Source organism: Rattus norvegicus, chromosome 4 (assembly GCF_036323735.1).
Source record: "Rattus norvegicus strain BN/NHsdMcwi chromosome 4, GRCr8, whole genome shotgun sequence".
Taxonomy (NCBI): Eukaryota; Metazoa; Chordata; class Mammalia; order Rodentia; family Muridae; genus Rattus; species Rattus norvegicus.
In genome coordinates, this window is record NC_086022.1 from 125,283,166 (window position 1) to 125,303,499 (window position 20,334).

Below are 20,334 nucleotides of genomic sequence, written 5' to 3' on the forward strand. Positions count from 1 at the left end.
TGCAGTCCAAGGGTGTCTTAGCAGTAATCACGGGGCTCTGCAGATCACAATGACCAACTGCCCATGAAAGCCCAGAGGCCCAGCTGTGGGGTGGCAGCAGAGACTTGTTCTGCTGTAGTTCTAACTCTGCTGCTCCTTCTAGCAGGAGTCTGGTTAAAACCTCACTCCTCTCTCCTCAATGCTACTTCAGTGGCTCGCACCTTATACAAAGTGGAAGCTAAGGTCCCTGTGGCGACCACATGTCCTTCTCATCCACTCAGTGGCTTCCTCACTTCCTCTCCTGGACCCTCATGCTCCCACAGTCAGCCCAGGCCACTGGGTTCTTGGCCAGGCAGCCTCTGTCCCAGGGGCCTTTGCACTTGCCACAGCTTTTGCCTGAGATGCTCTTGGAGGTGTCCGATGACTTGGTGCTTTGCTCTGTGCCAGGTCACCCCTGCGACCTTCCTTCCTTCTTGCAGCTTTGATCTCTGTCACAGCTTACATCATAGACGGAATTACTTGGGTCCTTGGTTATTGTTTTCTGATATTTAGCATTACACACACCAGATTTCGTGCTGACCCCAAGGGCTCCAGCACCTCTCGCACACAGTTGGTGCTCTATAAATGTTGGATGATGCATGACAGAACTGGTGGGAGACCCCGTCTACCCCCTCTCTTCCTCATTCTTCTTCACACCAGTTGGCTCCTGTGGTCCATACCAGTACCTCTGCTTCTAGCCTGCTTTCCTTCCGGTGACTCCCTGCCCACTGCTGGAGAGGCGTGGCTGTAGGAGAGGCCTGCGACTGGGACTGGGGTTCCAGTTGTTCCTCACTTAGCCCTGAAGCAGGGAGGGTCTAATGGAGTGCATGCGTGTGTGCGTGTGTGTGTGTGTGTGTGTGTGTGTGTGTGTGTGTGCGCGCGCGCTAGTGCTCCTGGCCTACAGCCTCTGGGTTTCCAGAATAGCCTTGGCTCTGTGGGACCTGGGACCAGCCTTGTTCACCTGGGGAATCTTTGTGACTGCTTTTCTCTGCTGTGCTCGGGCTATGGTGTTGATGAAGGCTGGTGGAAGCTAGGCCTGGAATATCTTCATCAATTTCAGGGCCATCCTAGTGGGGACCCAGCTTATGCAAAGGCCAGGAAAGCTATAGTGAACAGGGCCAGGCTGGCATTGCAGCCACAACTGGAGAGGGTTCTCAGCTACTGTCCTCTCACTTAGCCTTTGGTTGAGCTCACCATGGCTAGCACTTCATGTGCTGCTGACTCCATACCATGGCCAAATGTCTTGGCCCTTTATACCTCAGTTTCTCCATCTGCAGACATTGTAGGCATCCTGCTTTGAGGCTGCAGTGAGCTCGTTTGCGGCCGTGGTTGGCATGAGCTGAGCGCTCACCGAGGATAATGAGATATGGTACTGATTTTATTTCCATCTGTTCTTCAGCCACAGCTCTCGCTGTAATCAGGCATTTGTGGGGCCCTGACTATGCCAGGGGCTGAGCTAGAGAACAAGGCAGACTCAGCCATTCCTTCAGGGGCCTAGAAGAGAGGAGTGCATTAAACAGATAAAGGTGCAGCCTGCAGGGCATGCAGCTGGTGAGGGTGGGTGACAGCAGGCCTTATGGGGGTGGGGCTCTTGATGGCCTGCCAAGTGTTTGAGGAAAGTGGAGTCTGGAACTAGGGTCTTCAGGCTGCTCTCAGACAGGAGTTTGGGGGACATGGGTGGGGGAGGGGCTGGAGAGAAAGCTTTGCCCTATAAGACCCTCTGGGCTTACTGAGAGGCAGGCCAGAAATGACCCCAGCCCAGTTGCCATGGCAGCCCTGGGGCCTGGAGAAGGTGGCTTCCATCCATCATCCAGGCCCAAAGGGTGGGGACCCTGCAGTCCTGGGAGTCAGAATTGTACCAGGGATCCCCATTGCCTCAGCTGGGCTGTCCCTGCCTCTGAGCATGTCCAGATGTGGCCTAAATGGAAGCCACATGCTTGCCTCTCTGGGCCGGGGAGAAGGGCTCTGACGTCTGTTTCTGCTGTCATTCAAGAGACTTTGGGAGGGTGCTGTCTCTGCTGTGCTGGTATAGCAGAGGAAGACACAGAAACAGGAGGTGGCCCTGACCTTGAAGAGAAAGCCAAGCAGAAAGGAGTCCCTTCCTTGGGTGTCTCTCTCTGCAGGGCAGATGTCTGTCTATACAGGGGTGCTCAAGTTCAGATGCCAGCTTCTCTCTGTCATAGGCACCATCTTCTGAGCACTCAGTGATTATTAAACCCTTTCATCCCCACCAAAGTCCAGAGGGTTCCAGAGAGCTCTGCCTTCTGGCTCATGGGCACGGGGTCTAGGAAATGGCAGAATCGGGGTCATCTTGAAGTCTGCATTGCTCTGTCCTGTGACCCAGCTTCTGAGATGCTGGAAAAAAAAGTGCTGAGCAAAATCCACATCTCTGCCCTGGGAGAGCTCTAGGAGTCCTGGTTGCTGTCCCAGGATCAGTAGTCATGGGTGTGAAGGCTTCAGTGAGGGGGGCCTGGGGATGAGGTGGCAGTCTGGGGCTTCTCCAGCTTCTGTAGCCTCTCCTGTTCTCAGCAAGGCCCTGACTGGAGCTTACCAGCTCCAGGGAATGTGCTGAGCTTCCTGTCCGAGCCTTGGAGACAGAGAGGATCTCAATTTTGGATACAAGACATTGAGAAAAGGACTGGAACTGTATGGACCATATAGTTTGGTCCTTATGCCTAAACAACAACGTGATGTTCACACTGCATAGTTATGTTACTGTGGTCTTATATGTTACTGTAGTCTAGAGATGATTTAGAGCATACAATGGCTGTGTAGAGTCCAGGTGGGCCCATGTATGGGACTGGAGCACCTGATATTTGTGGGCCTTGCTGGGGTTTCTTGGATCCAGTGCCCTGAGGATCCTGAGGGATGATTGGGCAGCATCCTGGTGCCCCACCTCTGTTTTGCTGACCTGACATCCTTGCCTTCATTGGTCTACCTGTCAGCGTTTCTACCAAACATCCTTGTGATCACCATGGATTGCAGATACTGGAAATGAGAAGACATTCAGGATGTCAGCAGATCTACTTCTGCTTGGCCTTGTTGACTGATAGGCAAGAATGGCCATGCTGGGCCCACACACCATAGGTCAGCTCCTGGGCAGGCAAGGAGAGGCTGTCCTTCCCACTGGACAGACTGGTGGCTGCTGACCCTCTGTCTCAGCTTTGGTGTTGCTGGCAGTGGTTGTAATTGGACTCGGGCCTGTTACTCTGAGACCCTGTTTGAAGCATGAGGAGACATCTCAGGAAGACAGCATGAGGATATTCCGTCTATAGACTGGGAACTGTCATCCCAGGTCAGAGGGCTTTTCTAGGGGTCATAGCAGAGATGGTGGCAGGTAGACCCTGCCTCCCTGTGGCTCTAGATCCCATGGAGGACTCACAGGTAGCTCATCTGGGTTTCCTAGACTCTATCCTCCCTGTAGGCACTGGTTCTATTTTACAGTTGTCCCTACAGTGAGAGTCTGAAGCCAGGGCTGGGCCTTTGTTGGGTTTCTTTAATTTGTTTGCTTTGCTTTGAGACAGACTTTTACTCTGTAACCCAGTCTGGTTCTAAACTTTGCCATTCTCCTGTCTCAGTTTCCCAAGTTCTGGGATTATAGGTATTATCCAAATGCTCTCTGTGGTAAGATCAAAAACACCTTGGAGAGGGAAGGAGGGTTTATTTTGCTTATACTTCCAGATCACAGTGCCTTACTGTGGGAAGTCAGGGCAGGAACATATGCAGAAACCACAAAGGAACACTGTCTGTGGTCAAACTCGGACACATGCTCAGGTAGCTTTCTTATGTAGACCAGACCCACCTTCCTAGGGATGGTGCTGCCCACAGAGGGCTGATGTGGCCTCAGGTCAGTCTGATCAGCTGAAATTCTCTCTTCCCAGGTGACTCTAGGTTTTTGTCAGGTTGACAGTGCAAACTACCCAGTACAGGTGCACCCCACCATGTCTGAGGGATCAAGACATGGGGATCAAAGTTTCTCTAAAGTTTCTGTCATTTCCATAACTGGGATGTCCCCATGGTGTCTCCTAGGGCTGTCTCTCCACCAGGACCAGGTTTCATTAAATTTTGTTTCTTCAAAAGCAGATTCATTGAGATCTTATTCACAACCATGAAGTCCCCATTATTTGAAGGCATAGTTCAGTGACTTTTAATACTTTCCCAGTTATGTAAGAATCATTTAAATCTAATTCCAGGATATTCCCATCGTGGTAGAGACACCATGTCCTGCCCCAGCATTCACAGCCTCTGGCTGCTACTCACCTCCCTTCTTCCCCATTGGAAGTGTGGATTCCAAACGGTCTAGAAAACTCAGAAACCTCTCTACCAGGGTTTCCAGGCCACGAGCCAGCCCCAGGGCTGTGGGGTTGCCTCTCTGCCACTCTCCCAAGCCTTAGCACTGCTGGTTCTCTGGTATTCTTCACAAATGTCCTCTCTGCTTGCCCCACCTAGTCTTGTCTCCTCTCTACATGGTCTTGTTTCTGCTCTGCCTGGTCTTGTTTTTGATCCCCGTGGTCTCGTCTCTGCTCTATTGTCTTGTCCCTGCTCCCTGTTGCCTTGTCTTTGACCCACATTGACTGGTTGTGCTGCACGGTTTCTCATGCTTGATTGGTTTGCTCCAGCCTATCCTAACCCACAGCTGAGAAGTTCAAGGTGGCCCTTGTGTGCAGACACAGAGCACCGCTGCTTTTGTTGCTGTCCATAGCCAGCCCTGTCAGGAGGCTGGCCAGGTCCAGGGACCCGATGAGAGGTGCTTCACAGTCCTTGACAGACCTTGAGGGATGAGCAACGGTGGGAGATTGGGTGAAGAGTCTCCCTAGACCTAAGTGTCAGCCCTCAGCCCTGTGGGAGGGGCTTCAGGGGCCCCCATCATATTTTCTCCCCACAACAAAAGTGTTTTCCTCATGATCCCCACAAGGGCAGAGTATGCACTGAGCTCTTACCCTCTAGTCCTGCTAGAGTCTCCCCAGCTTGGGTAACTCTGCTCTCTCTCACTGATTTTTTCTTCAGGAAAATCACTAGGCTGCCCTGTAAGAAGGGTTTACAGTGGCCTTACTGCCTCCTTCATCTGCCTCTGGAAGGCAGCATTGATTAAGACCCATTACCCCCATGACTACTTAATGCTTCCCAGCTTGGTGCTGCATTACACTGAGAAAGAGCTCAGTTTGACTCTCAGAGAGTGGATTGCAGCTCTTGCTTCTCCTGGCTGTGTGACCTCAGGCAAGGGACTCACCCTCTCTGAGCCTCAGTTCTGTATCTGGAAGATGTAGGAAGTCCTATTAGGGCTACCGATACAACGGCCAGCTCAGAGTGGCTGCCAAGAGCTGTGTGGTGTGTTCCCTGCAGCAGGGTTGCTATGCTCTTGGAGTACAAGAAAGATGGGTTTGTGCTTTTGTTTGAACACATCTGTGTCCGTTGCTGCTGGTCAGAAGCCTGTTCCTCTGGCTACAGAGCTAAGGGCCAGGCCTGCTGGGGTTGTGCTGGGGTGTTTAGCTAAACACTTCCTGCCCTACCCGTGTGTTTGTCATTCCAGCTGTTTCCAGATGTGCAGCTGAGTGCTCCTCCCTGCCTGATCCTTCTTATTCTGTGCTTCCCTTTCAGCTGAGTGCTCTCCCTGCCTGTCCCTCACTGTACTCCCCTGGCATCATGTTGGCAACTGTGTGCAGATGCCCAACCTCCAGTCCTTTCTACCTACAGTGGCTGCGAGGTGACATTCCATTAGCAAGGGCAGGAGGGAAGATTCTGTGTCAGCTACTGGAACTATAATATAGTGGCTATACATAAAACTATTCATTTTAGGGGGCATTCTCGGGGGTTGGCTCTCTTTATACCCATTTTATAAATGGGTGAATGAGACCTAGAGAGGTTAAGGGAACTGTCCAAGGTCCCAAGGCTAATGAAATAGAGAAATGTGCTGACTACCCACTTGGCCTTTTTGCCCTGGCACTTCCTTGCCCTGTTTGCCACCTTTCTGAGTGCCCAGATATACTGTGCAAGCAAATGTGCCCCTATTGTCCAGATGGAGGCTCTGGAACTGTTAAAGGGCACTGGCAGCACTGGGAAGAGCAGGGCTGGTACATCACTGGCAGACTGTGGCAGACCTGGGTGACTTTACAGATGCAGTCGAGGATCCAGTAATCCAGATTCTAGGGGGTGCATGTGGTAAAGTGCGGGAAGCTGAGTACAGAGTCTGACTGTCCACTCATGCTTAGAGAGTCACTGAGTTGGAGATGGGTCTCCAGTTTGCTTTCAGCCCCTATCCCTCGTCTTCTCCATTCATTCACTGACATGGTGTTGGGTACCTTAGGGTCACTGGGAGCAGAGGTGAGGGCTTACCCTGCTGGGATGGGATCAACTGTGGCTCAGTGCTAGGGGTCTGCAGACCTTAGCAAGGCTCCTGACTGGGAGGTTCCTGACCGGGAGGCAGTAGAGATGCTGTGCTAGTGGGAGTCAGATCTCATTGTACGGAAACTTCCAGGTCTGTTGCTTCTTGGGCTGGAAAAGCTAAGCATGATTGCTCTGGGTTTTCTTCAGAAGCCTGGGATCTGGGATTTCATCTGGAAGCTCCCAACATGTAAATATTGGCAGTTCATTCAAACAGTTTAAAGCACCAAGAAAGCATGCAGTGGGCCCAGTCTTGCTGCTGTGCGTGTTGTGAGGTGGAACCAGGAGTCCTGACCCTAGCCAGTGCTTCCTTCCCTGGGATGACCCTTTCCAGCTAAGCAAAAACAACAACAACAACAAAAAAAAAAAAAGCCCTTGGGAAGCAGTTTCATGAAGGGCCTGATTGGGTCTGAGGGAACAAATAGAATCCTGTAGTTTAGGGATTGGTGGCAGTTCACTAGAGCATCAGCTCTGACTTAAGGAGCAGACGCAGTCAGACCAGCACATCACCGACATTCCAGGTTTTGTGTCACCAACATTCCAGGTTTCGCCCCTCCAGGCCACCTCCCTGCTGAGCAATGAACAGAAATGAACAGGGTTGAAGGCTGGTTTGGAAGAAAGAGGAGAAGGCAGCAGGCTTTGGGGAGGATAGTCATGTAGGCACATTTGGCAAGGGATAAGGGGCCCTCTTGTGCCACTTCCCAGGTATGGGCATAGCAGCACACTTCCTGATCTATACTGGCTATGAGCTGGCTGCTCATGGTGTGAGGTGTGGACACCTGGAGAGAGGCCACGTGACCAGTGGGAGTTTGAAGTTGGGGCACCCGACGGTTTAGATCTGTTGCTGAACCTCACATGGAGAGATTTGGTCCCAGCTCAGTGCTATGAGAGGTGGAACCTTTAAGAAGTGGAGCCTAGTGGGATGTCTTGACCGTGGGATGCAGGTTTTTTCCTCATTTAACCCATGGTGGGCAGCTAGCACTGTTTGTGGAGCTGTTACCATCCAGTGGAGACCCATTTGATACTCATGGAGACACATGAGTGCACATACACTTACATTTGTGTTAACAGTTCCTGGGGGTGGGGCATGAACAAATGTTCATGCCAAGTTAAGACTACAACAGACTGAATGATTCCACCCAAGTCTACCTTGGGTTTAGTTGGGGTTACAAGAACATCAACAGCTTAACAGGGTGTGTGTCCCAGCAGCAAGTGTTAAACTGCTGGCACATCCTTGGGGAATGGGCAAGGCTCAGGCCTCACTTCCACAAAGGAATGTTAGGAGGCCCACCCCTCAGAATGCATTGTGTGCACAGTCACTGCAGCTTTGATGTCAAGGTAGCAATAGTGTTGTCATACATAGAGATAGCATCACCAATGCACATGCACGTACACACACACACACACACACACACACACACACACACACACAGAGGGGGGGGGAGACAGAGACAGAGAGAGACAGAGAGACAGATACAGAGAGAGACACACAGAGAGAGAGACAGAGAGACAGATACAGAGAGAGACACACAGAGAGAGAGACAGAGAGACAGATACAGACACACACACACACACACAGAGAGAGAGAGAGAGAGAGAGAGAGAGAGAGAGAGAGAGAGAGCATCCTGATAAGTTTATGTCCTCTTGACACAAGCTAGAGTCATTAGAGAGGAGAGAGTCTCAGTTGGGGGAAATGATGCCATACAATCCAGCTGTAGGGTATTTTCCTTGTCAGTTATTATTGGGGGCGGGCCCTGCCCATTGTGGGTGGTGCCATTCCTGGGCTGGTGGTCCTGGGTTCTACAAGAAAGCAGGCTGAGCAGGCTGTGGAAAGTGAACAGTGCTCTTCCATGGCCTCTGCATCAGCTCCTGCTTCCAGGATCTTGCCATGAACAGTGTTGTGGAATTATAAGCTAAATAAATCCTTTCCTCCCCAACTTGCTTTTGGTCTCAGTGCTTCAATGAAGCAATAGAAGCCCTGACTAAGTCACACACTTAACAGAGAGTCAACAATCGGTCTCTTCATGGAATTGACTCCAGGAACAACCCCCCACCCCCATATCCCCCGCCTTGGATACCAAAGTTGGAGGATGCTCATATCTTTTAAAACCCGTGCACAGAACCTTTGTGAATCCTACTTCAAACACCTGCAGATCGCTGAGACAGGGAGAACACGATGTGTTAATACATAGTACACAGAGTGCTGCTGTACTGCACTGTCTGAGGGAACAGGCTCAAGGATGTCTGTGTACCTTTGCTCAATACAGACACAAGAAGTCTTCTAGAAATATTTTCCTATATTGAGTTCGATGAGTCGACAGCTGCAGAGTCAGTGGATAGGGAAGGCCGGCCTATGACACATGCAAGCTGGAAACATCTCCAGTCTTGGCCCTGTATCTTAAAACTCTAACAAGCAGATACTCTCTCTAACCCAGTTAGTTCCCGAATGCTGTATAATGCTCTGCGTTCTCCAGTTGTTCCCCAGGTGGGCTGTGGCTTGCTTTGTGAAGCTGATATCTAATCAAGGGTGATTAGCCTGCGTTTGGTTTACCTTGGTGGTTACATCCCTTGGGTTTGTTTTTCTGACACTCCCCTGACACTACTCTTGAGTGTCTTTTGAGGTAGTGTAATAGAAGGAAGGGCCTTTGCCAAGTGTCCTATAGGAACTTAATTTGCAGATGGCAGTGCTTTGGGTCTCGGTGGACAGCTCAGGGAGTTAATGCCTGAGTTCCACCCCGCAGATAGAACAGTGTCCCCAGGTGCTACCTCCCGCTTGTCAGCTCTTACTCGCCTGGTCCCATTAAAGCCATTGTTCTGGCTTGCCAATGCCCTTGCCTATTCTTGAATTTATTTTGTAGATGGAAATGATTTGCGCTCGACTCTTTTGGAGGAAGGAAACACTTTGGGTGCTATCCACATTCCTGTATGGAGCAGTTAGTTACACACACACACACACACACACACACACACACACACACACACACTTCAATGGCAGTGGTAATGTCTCAGTAGTATTCTGCTGTGGGGGTGAATCATAGCTTGTTGATCTGCTCTGATGCTGATGGACAGTCGGGGGCTGTGCTGCTGGCAGCATGCCTCTGTGTCTTTGGAAAGCGGGAGGAGTCCCTAAGTGTCAATTGCATACTTAGGCGGGGATCTGCTGACTGGAGCGTTTATGTCATTGGTTGATGTTTCCCATTACCCCAAAGTTTACATGTACGTGTGTGTGTGTGTGTGTGTGTGTGTGTGTGTGTGTGTGTGTGTGTGTTCCCACCACCCTTGTTTCATCTTTGTTGCTGACACCTTTCATCCTTGGCCAGTGTACAGCATTAAGTCACATTCCTGAGAATGGTGTCAGCAAGGACCTTTCCTTGTAGCTGATCTTTTTGTTCTCATTCGTCTGTGAGTATATGTGGTACATCATAGGCCAGGCCTCTGTCTGGCCATCCATAAAAGGCACTGTCAGAACCCTCTACTGAGAGCCCTGGGGATGGGGCCATATGTGCAGGCTGCAGTTTGGCTGTCACTGCTGGACTCAGGCTCAGCTCAGCACACAGTAGGACTGACTAGGTTTAAGTGAGCCTCAGGGAAGGCAGGCTCATAGCATGTGTATGCTAACATGTTGGGAAAGAACCGAGGGGATGGAGACCTACACAAAGAGAAGCAAGGTGGGCTCAGGTGGCCCCCCATCCCAGCAACTCATCTGCCCCATCCTGTGAACCTGGGGCAGAAGGCAGAGTGCAGGCCAGGACCCTTGCTGGTCCGCCTACTTCACAGGCCTCAGAAAGATACCCAAGGCTCTTGGGTGGCCTGTAAGGGCTCATCCTGGACTCTGTTGTAAATGCTTTCTTGTCTCTCAAGTCTGTGGGACCCACAATGCCTTGTCATCCTCTGCCTTTGTGCTGAGGCCACAAAGCAAACATTCTGTTCATCAGAGACACCCCCCCACCCCCACTGCCCTCCTGCCAGGAGAGAAAATGCCAGAATTCTTCAGGGCTTTCAAGGCATGGAGGGGGCTGTCCAGGGAGTTTTGATGTCTGGGCTGGATTGTTTGGGACATCCATTGTTCTGTGATCAAAGGAGGCTATAGTCTCCGGACCTCTGAATCCATTTACAAGGAGCAGGCTCTGGAATAGCTACTACCTGCCTGCAGTATACAGAAGGCTGGGCTCCTCCCAAGACACCATCTGTGGCTGGGTCGTATCCATGTAATCCTTTTAAAAGACAAATGTCAGTTTATATAGCTCCTGAACTCTGCCTGAAATGCCTTTAGCAATGATTTCCTTTCGAGCACACAAACGCCCCCGGCCCCTTAACACCTGTGTGCAATTGGCTGGGATCAGCTTCACTGTTTCATTTCTGATCGTTAGGTATTTCTGGAATCTATGCTGTCACCAATACATCATGCTTCTGGGACCTCCTGTCTGGGTTCACGGGTGTGTGTGTCAGTATCTCAGATTCCTGGAGTGGGAAGTGTCAGCTCACAGTTCCTTCTATTGGACTGCAATACATTTTAAAAAAACATCATGAAATCTACAGCTATTGAGTCTGCAGCTCAACCACATTAAATGCAGTCGTAGTAGAGCGAGATTTCCCATTTTCCCAAGCTAGAACTGTCCCTGTCAAGCACTCAGCCCCAGCCCCTAGTGCCTGCCACACTACTTTCTGCTCTGAATCTGCGTGGAATCATGCGCTGTCTACAGTCTGTGTTGGGCTTGCTGCCCTATCAGATGAGTCTTAGGCCTGTCTTCATTATGAAAATTTCTAGTCCTGTTACCTTAGCCATCTCTGTTTTTGTCTCTTCCTGTGGCCAGTGTCTTTCCTGATGTCATGCCTGTGGGATGTGATCGTGTCGCACAGTGGTTGTGGCTGTCATTGGCAAGACTCATTGACTCATAGGGACCATGCCTAGTAAGACATTTCTAGCATGGGGCCCTTGGGGCATCCATTTCTGTTTTTTCTGGTAACAAAATCTCTACAATGTGAATCAGCACAGCTTCCCTTTCAGCAGGCGGCAGGGCGAGTTTTCCACACTATCAATCTCTCCCTCTGGTGGGTGTGAGAGGTGCAGATTGACCAAGTAGATCAAGGCTCTCTCACATTGCCTGGCTGGCAGGACCCTGAAGCCTGATACTCTGAAACCATGGCAGAGTGGTCCTGAGATGGGACAGTACCAGGCCATGTTACTGCTCCGCAGGAGGCGAGGAACCTCAGTCTTCCTTGGGAGGAATAGGGAGGCCCAGCCGACCCAGAGTGAGCAGAAGAGCGGATGGGCATCATTCAATGGACAGTGGCCCAGTCCTCCACCCAGTGATGGATTCTGTTCCTGTGATGGTTTAGTTCTTTCAGAAAGGTACAATGCACCATTACCTTGTGTGCTGAAGGACAAGGGCAACTCCTTTACTGCACATACAGGCATCACGGGCTACTGAGAACTTAGAATGATGATGGATGCTGAGATCCTGAACGCTCCTCCTAGAAGCAGAATCCGTGATGTTCTTAGTGCCGGGCCCTGTGCTGCTCACTAGAGATCTTAGGTGACTTAGGCCCACTTTTGGACACAAGACCTTCCAAGGATGGCGTTGGCATAAGTGTGTCACATGGCAGGGATATCATTGGTGCATGTATGCATGTGTACGTGTACGTGTGTGTGTGTGTGTGTGTGTGTGTGTGTGTAGCTAGACACAGGAGCCGACTGGCCTGCCCAGAGGCAGGTGGGTGCTGGCCAGATGGAGAGGTAGGGAGGTCATATTGGATGGGCTTCTTCAGGCCTGACGAATGGACAGTCCCCAGGCGGAGAGGGAGGAGGATGCTTCCAGCACCGACCATCACCAACAAAGGCAGCAGTAAGCAGAGGCCCAAGTGATAGGTAGAGGGGCATGAACTGCCTTGAAGGCCTTGATTGTCACACCAGGGGGTGGTACTTTGTCCTGTAATGGCTTTTTATGCAACTCCAAGGCTCCCCAAAATGACTCAGAGCTACCCAAGGCCAGTGCTGTATGACAAAGGCTAAAAGAGGTGATATGGGAGAGTTAGGGTACACAGAGGTCGGGGAGACCCTCTCGGAGAAAAAGTGATCCCTGAAAAGGGGAAAGAAATAGGCCTGGTTGAGAGTAGAGATGGGGGCAGGTGGGGGTGGAAGGTTCTGGGGAGACATTATAGCAAGTGCAATAGCACTGGGCAGGAAATGAGCCTGGAACTCTAAGGAATGAGAGAGGGAGGGGGGAGAGAGGGGGGGAGGGAGGGAGGGAGGGAGGGAGGGGAGACAGCACGAGCACAGAGAAGGAACAAGTGGGGAAAGAGGAGACAGGAGCACTTCACGGAGCTGCATGGGCACAGAGGAGTCCTCATCTGATTGCTGTGTGTGGACAGTCACCTGGGTACCATCCTGGAAGTGACTGGAGGACAGATGGAGCGGGGAGGGTCAGGATCTGAGGAGACAGGTGGGTGGGTCGGGGATGCCTCAGAGGTGGCCCTGGGAGGTCTGTCCTCAGAACAGCCTGGGAAGGACTTCACTGGCACAAGAAGCAGCTTAGGGATCAAAAGGAGGCAAATACCCACCCTAGCTTGGGGAAGCCAGGGGCAGCCTGAAGCAAGTCTGCTGCTGGTGGGGTGCAAAGTCCTGTGACCAGATTAGGTAGAACTGTAGGAGTGGCCAAGACAAGGTGACACGGGACGCCCAGAGATTGGAGCCTATCACTACCGTCAGAGTGTGAGGAGGATGACAGGCCTTGGGGTTCATGTCACAGGTCAGAAGTCAGAGGTCAAGAAATCCCCAGAGAGAGGGGCTAGAGTGTCAGGGGTCAGGGAGGGATGCAGGCAGGCCTGCGGGAGCTGCCTCAGGAGCATCTTGGGGATTGTGGGGTGGAAACCTCCTTGTGACCTTGCCTCCCGTGTCTTGGATGTTGAGTCCACATTAGCCCTCATGCTCCAGGTAGGTCGGTCTTCCAGCATCAGATCAGCTCCAGATGCCTTTGAAGTGAGAGAGCGAGGGTGGGAGAAGCTAGAATAGTGGAAGTCTACCAAGTGCAGGCTGAAATCTGGCCCGAGATCAAAAGACTGGGAGAGACAACCATTGAGTCCACGTGAAGGCGGCACCCTGGCCTGCTGGAGGCTCAGTTCCAGTGAGCTCTCTTGTACTGGCTGGATCAAGTTGCCTGTGCCTGTAGAGGGAAAGGGATGAGGCGAAAATGTGGCTGGGCTGTTTAATCCTCCGTGTCCTCTTGGGCAGAGGGAACATGGAGTGTTTGGCCTTGTGCCTGGGTTGTTAATGATTGTAGTTAATGAATGTTGTTGAGGCTGTCATCGTTATCTCTCAGGGCATCTATCATATATTGCCTGGCCAGGACCCCAGGATCTGGCACAATGTGGTAATCCCAAAAGGCTTTCTTAGAAAAGCCTTAAGGAGGGAAGATCCAGCCTGTGGAGGAAGACCAAGTGTTAGCGTTTAGATATGAAATGTCCTACCAAAGGCTCAGTATGTCTTAAAGCCTGGGTCCTCAGACAGTGGAGCACCTCTTCATCTCAGCCACATCTGCATTACATTCCTCCTCCTCCTCCCCCTCTTCCTCCTCTTCCTCCTCTTCCTCCTCATCTTCCTCTTTCTCTTCCTCCTTTCTCCTCCTCTTCCTCCTCTTCCTCCTCTTCCTCCTCCTCTTCCTCCTCCTCCTCCTCTTCCTCCTCCTCCTTCTTTTGGTGACAGAATCTCTTTATGAAACCTGGTCTCAAATTTGTAATCTTCCTTCCTCAGCTACAGAGTGCTCGTGTTATAGGTATGTACCTCCACTCCTGGCTTGTATACTTTTAGATAGTTATTGTTGTAAATGGAGGCTGAGTGGGGTGATGTGATAGGGTTGGGGTACATGGGTGCCAGGGATATCTTCTCTGAGGAGATTTGATCCCTGAAAAGAGAAAAGGAAGAAGCCAGCCTGTTTGAGAACCATAAGTCTCCTCTTTGTTTTTAAGTCTTCATTTTGAGATAGTGTCTCATGAGGATGCCCATTCTGGTCTTGAACTAGGATCCTGCTGCACAGCCTTCTGAGTAGTGGATTACAGGCCGTTTCTACCAGACCTGGCTATTTATGTGAATTTGAGAATCGCCTTGACAAATCCTATAAACAGATTGGGTCTTTGATGAAAGTTGTATCTCACATACAGTAGAGTGCACATCTTGAGTACATTGACCCTCTTCTCAAACATGCATTCATGGTGTGTGCTTCAAATAAAGTGGTTAAAAGCACTTACTGCTCTAGCAGAGGACCCAGGTTCATCCACACAGCAGCTCACAATTACTAGTAACTACAGTTCCAGGGGACCTGATGCCACCTTGTGGGCTTCTTGGGTTCTGCATTCATGTGGTGTGCATACACAAATGTAAGCAAAGTAACAAATCAAAAGAAGGAGAAGAAGGAGAAGGAAGAGTAGGAAGAGGAGGAGGAAGAGGAGGAGGGGGGAGTAGAAGGGAGAGGAGGAGTGGAGGAGGAGGAGGGGAAGGAGGAGGAGGGGTGGAGGAGGAGGAGTTGAGGAGGAGGAGGAGGAGGAGGAGGAGATTCCCTTCTTGTTGGTCAACATGCTTACTGCTGACTTATTTATTTCTGGCTTTCTCTTTTAAATGGCATGTTTTTCTACTACTATATTAAGAATAAGCACTATTTGAATATATCTATTTTGGTTTTGGTCATTGTGTTATAATATTTTTAATTAATATTAATTTTTATTAATTAGACTTCATTTCAACCAAATCTCTGAGAAAAAGCAAATTAAGATGACTTTAAATGGAATCCCATAAGCTCTCCGAGGCTCTTTTCTGCCCCATCTGGGCTACTTAGATCAGAAGAACCCAACTCAGGGCTTCTTGTGTCTGCAACAGTTCATTTAGGGACATGTCCTGGCAGAAACAGTTCAGGGGCTGGGGAGGAGCTAGACAAATCACATGTCAGCTGTTGCCCGTGCTGTCTGTGGAGTGAGCACTTCCTACACACACACACACACACACACACACACACACACATACACACACACACACATACACACACATACACACACATACACACACATACACACACACATACACACACATACACACACATACACATACACACACACATACACACACACCCACATACACACACATACACACACACATACACACACACATACACACACATACACATACACACACATACACACACATACACACACATACACACACATACACACACACATACACACACATACACACACACATACACACACATACACATACACACACATACACACACATACACACACATACACACACATACACACACACATACACACACATACACATACACACACATACACACACATACACACACATACACACACATACACACACATACACACACATACACACACATACACACACATACACACACATACACACACACACACACACACACACACACACACTTGGAGCCTGTCATTTGCTACCTATTGCTCTATACTCTGCAGGAGGACCAAGGCTCCCCGTGCTTCCTTACAGGGGAAGGGCTGGAGTGCAGGTCAGGGATATGTGGGATTGGGGGTAAGAGGTTCTCCTGCACGGAGCCTGCAGTGGTCCTGCGTTTGGTGGCCTGGAAACCCAGCCACAGCTCCTCATTGCAATCCACAGGCTCCACCAAGGACCTGGTCGAGACATGCTGTGCAGCGGGCCAGCAGTGGGCCATCGACAATGATGAGTGCCAGGAGATCCCTGAGAATGGCGCGCAGAGCGACGTCTGCAGGTAAGAGGCCTGGGGTGGGCAGAACTGCTCTTGCCTTCCCTGGGCCCCCAGTGTGTGAGGGTGACCAAAAGGGAACGCAGTAAGCCAGGTGGATGTGGGGCGACTGACCAGTCCTGAGGGTCAGCTGACCACATGGATCTATAGCCAGCTTGGTGAGTACATGTTGTGCCATTTAGAGTGAGTCCAAACGACCATTATCACCTTGGGGTTTCTGGGGCTCCCCACTCACAGCAGCTACCCCCTCAGCTCAGCCACCCCAATGCCCTGCAGTTGGGCCCTTTCTACTCTCCTCTGCCACCTCTGCTTTGGCTCAGACACTTGTGCTGTGCTTCCCTTGTCAGGACTGGCCCTCCCATTCTCAACCTTCATGGCCTACTCATGAAGTTCAGAGAGGCAGTGCGATGCACCCAGAGCTGCACAGCTCACCACTATGGCCAAAATTAGAACCCATATTTTCTAATGTCCACTGTGTTCTGTCTCTGCTCGTTCTCCTCCTCTCTCCCCCCTTTCCCTACCCCTGTTCTTCCTCCTCTTCTTCTTCCTTCGTTTCTTCCCTATCCTCCTCTTCCCTCCTTTTCTTCTTTTCTCTTTCTCTTTCTCCTCCTCTTCTTCCTTTTTTCCTTCTTTCCTCCTCCTCTTCCTCCTCCTTCTTCTCTTCCAGTTCTGAGATAGGGTCTCACCATATAGCCCTATGACCTAAAACTCTCTATGTAGACCAGGCTGGCCTCAAGCTCACACAGGCCTGCCTTTGCCTCCCATGTGCTGGGATTAAAGGCATGCACCACCATGCCTGGCTTCACTCTGCCTTTTTTTTCTTTTTTTTTTTTCAGAGCTGGGGACCGAGCCCAGGGCCTTGTGCTTGCTAGGCAAGCGCTCTACCACTGAGCTAAACCCCCAACCCCTCACTCTGACTTTTTAAAAAGTACTTTACATTCTAACCTTGTCCCTTCTCTTTCCTTTTTGCCACTCCTGTTTGGGGTTACCGAATGACTAGAGCATGCACACCATTCATGCCCCATAAGTTCTGAGCTTTGCAGCCTGTATAAATGCTCACATCCCTCTGGAGATAGAGCTCGCCACCACGTGGAGCACAACTCCGTCACTGGGCAGCTGACCCTGCACATGCTCCTCCCAAGTAGCACTGAGTCCTGCCTCCCATGGCCCATGCTTTGCTGGCTCCCTAGCCCCCCCCCCCTTGACAGATTATTCATCAGGAGAGGGGCAGGCGGTGACCAGGGATGCAGGTACTACTCTCCTCCAGCAGATCTACCCCATCTTTTCTGAGGTTGGGTCTCTCTCACTTTCTGAGGGTTGGTAATGGAACCAACACCTTCCTCCCGAGGTCAAGGACACAGCTCTGAGGCCAGTGGGTTCTGGGCCCAGATCAAACCTATGTGGCTTGGTGGGTGTTGTGTCTGCTTTGCTGTCAGCCCTGGCCCCACTTGTTGTCGATCTCAACTGGAGCTCCTATCTACATTTCATTCCATCTCCCAACTGTGGGGTGAGGACTGTCACCTTCCTTGAGAGGGACCCACCAATTAGGTACTGAGGTATTCCCCTGTTTCAGGATAGCCCAGAGGCACTGCTGCATCTCCTACTTGAAAGAGAAGAGCTGTGTGGCCGGCGTCATGGGGGCCAAGGAGGGTGAGACCTGTGGAGCCGAGGACAATGATACCTGTGGGGTCTCCCTGTACAAGGCAAGTCCCGCCTGCTGCAACCATGGCTGAGACGGGTGACACCACATCCTGGGGTGGGGCTAGGGGCAGACTCACCACTTGTCCAGACAATGTTAAGTCATGGCAATGGTCAACAAAGTATGTATTGACCCACCTCAATGACCCAGGCGACATCTTGCTCTCTCTGAGGCAGAGTAGGTGAGGGTGGCCGGTGTGGTGTGCCTGAGGGAGTGGCTGAAGAAGTCTGTGGGTGGAGGCTGTGCTGGAGTGTACAACGGTTCCAGGAGCAGTGAGGTGGCCAGCAATAGAAAGTCCTAGGATGCTGGCTTTCTTTGAATGTGCGCTGGAGGCTGGAGGCTGGGGACTAGAGGCAGGAGGCAGGAGGCAGGAGGCTGGAGGTAGGAGGCAGGAGGCAGGAGGCAGGAGGCTGGAGGTAGGAGGCAGGAGGCAGGAGGCAGGAAGCAGGAGGCAGGAGGCAGGAGGCAGGAGGCAGGAGGCTGGAGGTAGGAGGCAGGAGGCAGGAGGCAGGAGGCAGGAGGCAGGAGGCTGGAGGCTGGAGGTAGGAGGCAGGAGGCAGGAGGCAGGAGGCTGAAGGTAGGAGGCAGGAGGCAGGAGGTAGGGGGCTGGAGGCAGGAGGTAGGAGGTTGGAGGCAGGAGGCTGGAGGATCAAGCTGTATCAGGGGCAGGGGACATAGGAGGAAGAGGAGAAGGTATAGTATTAGGAGAGGACCTTACTGCAGGCGGTGTAGAGTCCTGCTAACTGTGGTTACCCCAGGTCCAGACCTCTTCTCTCAGCTTCAGTTTCTCCATGCATAAAACATGGGCAAGGAATCCCCATCCTGGCCTAGTGCCAGCACCTGGAGCTTGTGTTCATGTGACTTTGGGGAAGTAGGTATTGAAGCATCAGGCAAAGGACTTGGGCATCACCCATTGTAGCTGTGCCTGTGGCTGGTTTGTTTGGCCAGGCCTGTGTAGCTGTCTTTGGCTGGTGGCTGCTCTGGAGTCAGGTGGCCCAGCTGAACTGTCCCTGTTCCCTGCCGTCTCTCCTACAGGGGGCTGGCTGAGCCTGGTTCAGATAGGGCCCTAGGAAAGAGAGTGAAAGCACACACATTGCTCAGCTTTCCTCACTCTGACGACACGCCCGAGGCAACCCCTTTTGCGAGTAAAAGGTTTTGGTTCCATTTGCTCTCACTTGGCCCTGCTGCCTTTGGGCTTTCGGTGAGGTGTCACGGCATGGCATGGTGTGCACGGGAGAACCAGTTTCTCATGGAACATTGAAGAGACCAGTGTCCCGAAGTCCCCCTTAAGGGCATGTCTTCAGTGACCTAGGATCTGACATTAGACCCACTCGGGGCTCTGGAGTAAGGGTATGCTAAACCCAAGCTACAGTGGCATACAAGACTTTCAAAAGCCTAGGTTCAAATGGACACATGATCATTTCTGTCTCATGCTAGTGACCAAAGCAAGGGACTGAGCACTTCAGGTCGAAGCTGCCCTCTGAGTCGCTGGGCTGTTTAGCTTCAGACTGAGTATACCCAGGAGGCTGGTCAGCTGGGCTTTTGCTGCCCCAGTCTACTGCAACAGTATGACAATACAAACCATATTTCCCCATGGCAGTTGGCAGCCTGGACTGGGTGGGTCTGCATATCCTTAGGAACCCAACCTCTGTCTTTTTGTTGAATGGTCAGTGTGCAGTGTGAGCTTCAGGTCTCTACTGAACCTGATGCAACACCAGGAGCTCTAACACATACACTTTGAGGAGGAGAACCAGGGACAGTGAGATAGGTACACTTCCAAGTATATTCTGTCCTGAACACTTTATGAAGTCACACGGACTGCAAGGGCCCTTGGGAAATGCTGTCCTTACGCTGAGCTGACAGGATCGGCATCTGCTTCTGAGGGTGGGGCATGGTGGGGCATGGTGGGCATGCCTGGTCTTCATTTGTGGTTCTTTCCAAGGGCCATTTATTCATCCATTAAAGAAAATTAACATTAGTCTTACCCTTCTCCAGACTCAGGATGCAGGGGTGGGCCACCTTCCACCCTGGGAGAGCACACAGGCAGACAGAGGAACTAGACAACATTAATTCACCACAGAGCCTGCCCCAGGCTGTGCCCACGGACCCTGAATGAGTCACAGGCACATAGGCCGTGGGAAGCCACGCTGCTCTGAGGGCCTGGTGGTGATGGTCTGTCTCCCTCAGCAATGCTGTGACTGCTGTGGCCTGGGACTCCGTGTGCGGGCTGAGGGCCAGTCGTGTGAGTCCAACCCCAACCTGGGCTATCCCTGCAGCCACGTCATGCTCTCCTGCTGTGAAGGCGAGGAGCCTCTCATAGTGCCTGAGGTCCGCCGGCCACCAGAGCCTGGGGCCACTCCTCGCAGAGGTGGGTGCTTTCCTTCCAGGTAGACGCAGTTGAAGGAAGAGAGATGGGCTCCAAGGGTGGTTGGGCTAGGTGGCCTCGGGCCAGTCACAGTGGGGACCCTGGTCCAT

The 20,334-nt window shown here is 51.5% G+C and overlaps 1 protein-coding gene across 2 annotated transcripts in view; it reads left to right on the plus strand.

The window, feature by feature from the left end:
* Nucleotides 1-20,334, plus strand: part of Fbln2 (fibulin 2) — a 59,567-nt gene that overhangs the window by 21,702 nt on the left and 17,531 nt on the right. For both annotated transcript variants that reach the window (XM_006236924.4, NM_001100490.1), the window contains exons 3-5: nucleotides 16,055-16,166; nucleotides 17,734-17,863; nucleotides 20,047-20,227. In XM_006236924.4, the coding sequence (XP_006236986.1) occupies nucleotides 16,055-16,166; nucleotides 17,734-17,863; nucleotides 20,047-20,227 (423 nt within the window). The remainder of the gene's footprint in view (nucleotides 1-16,054; nucleotides 16,167-17,733; nucleotides 17,864-20,046; nucleotides 20,228-20,334) is intronic.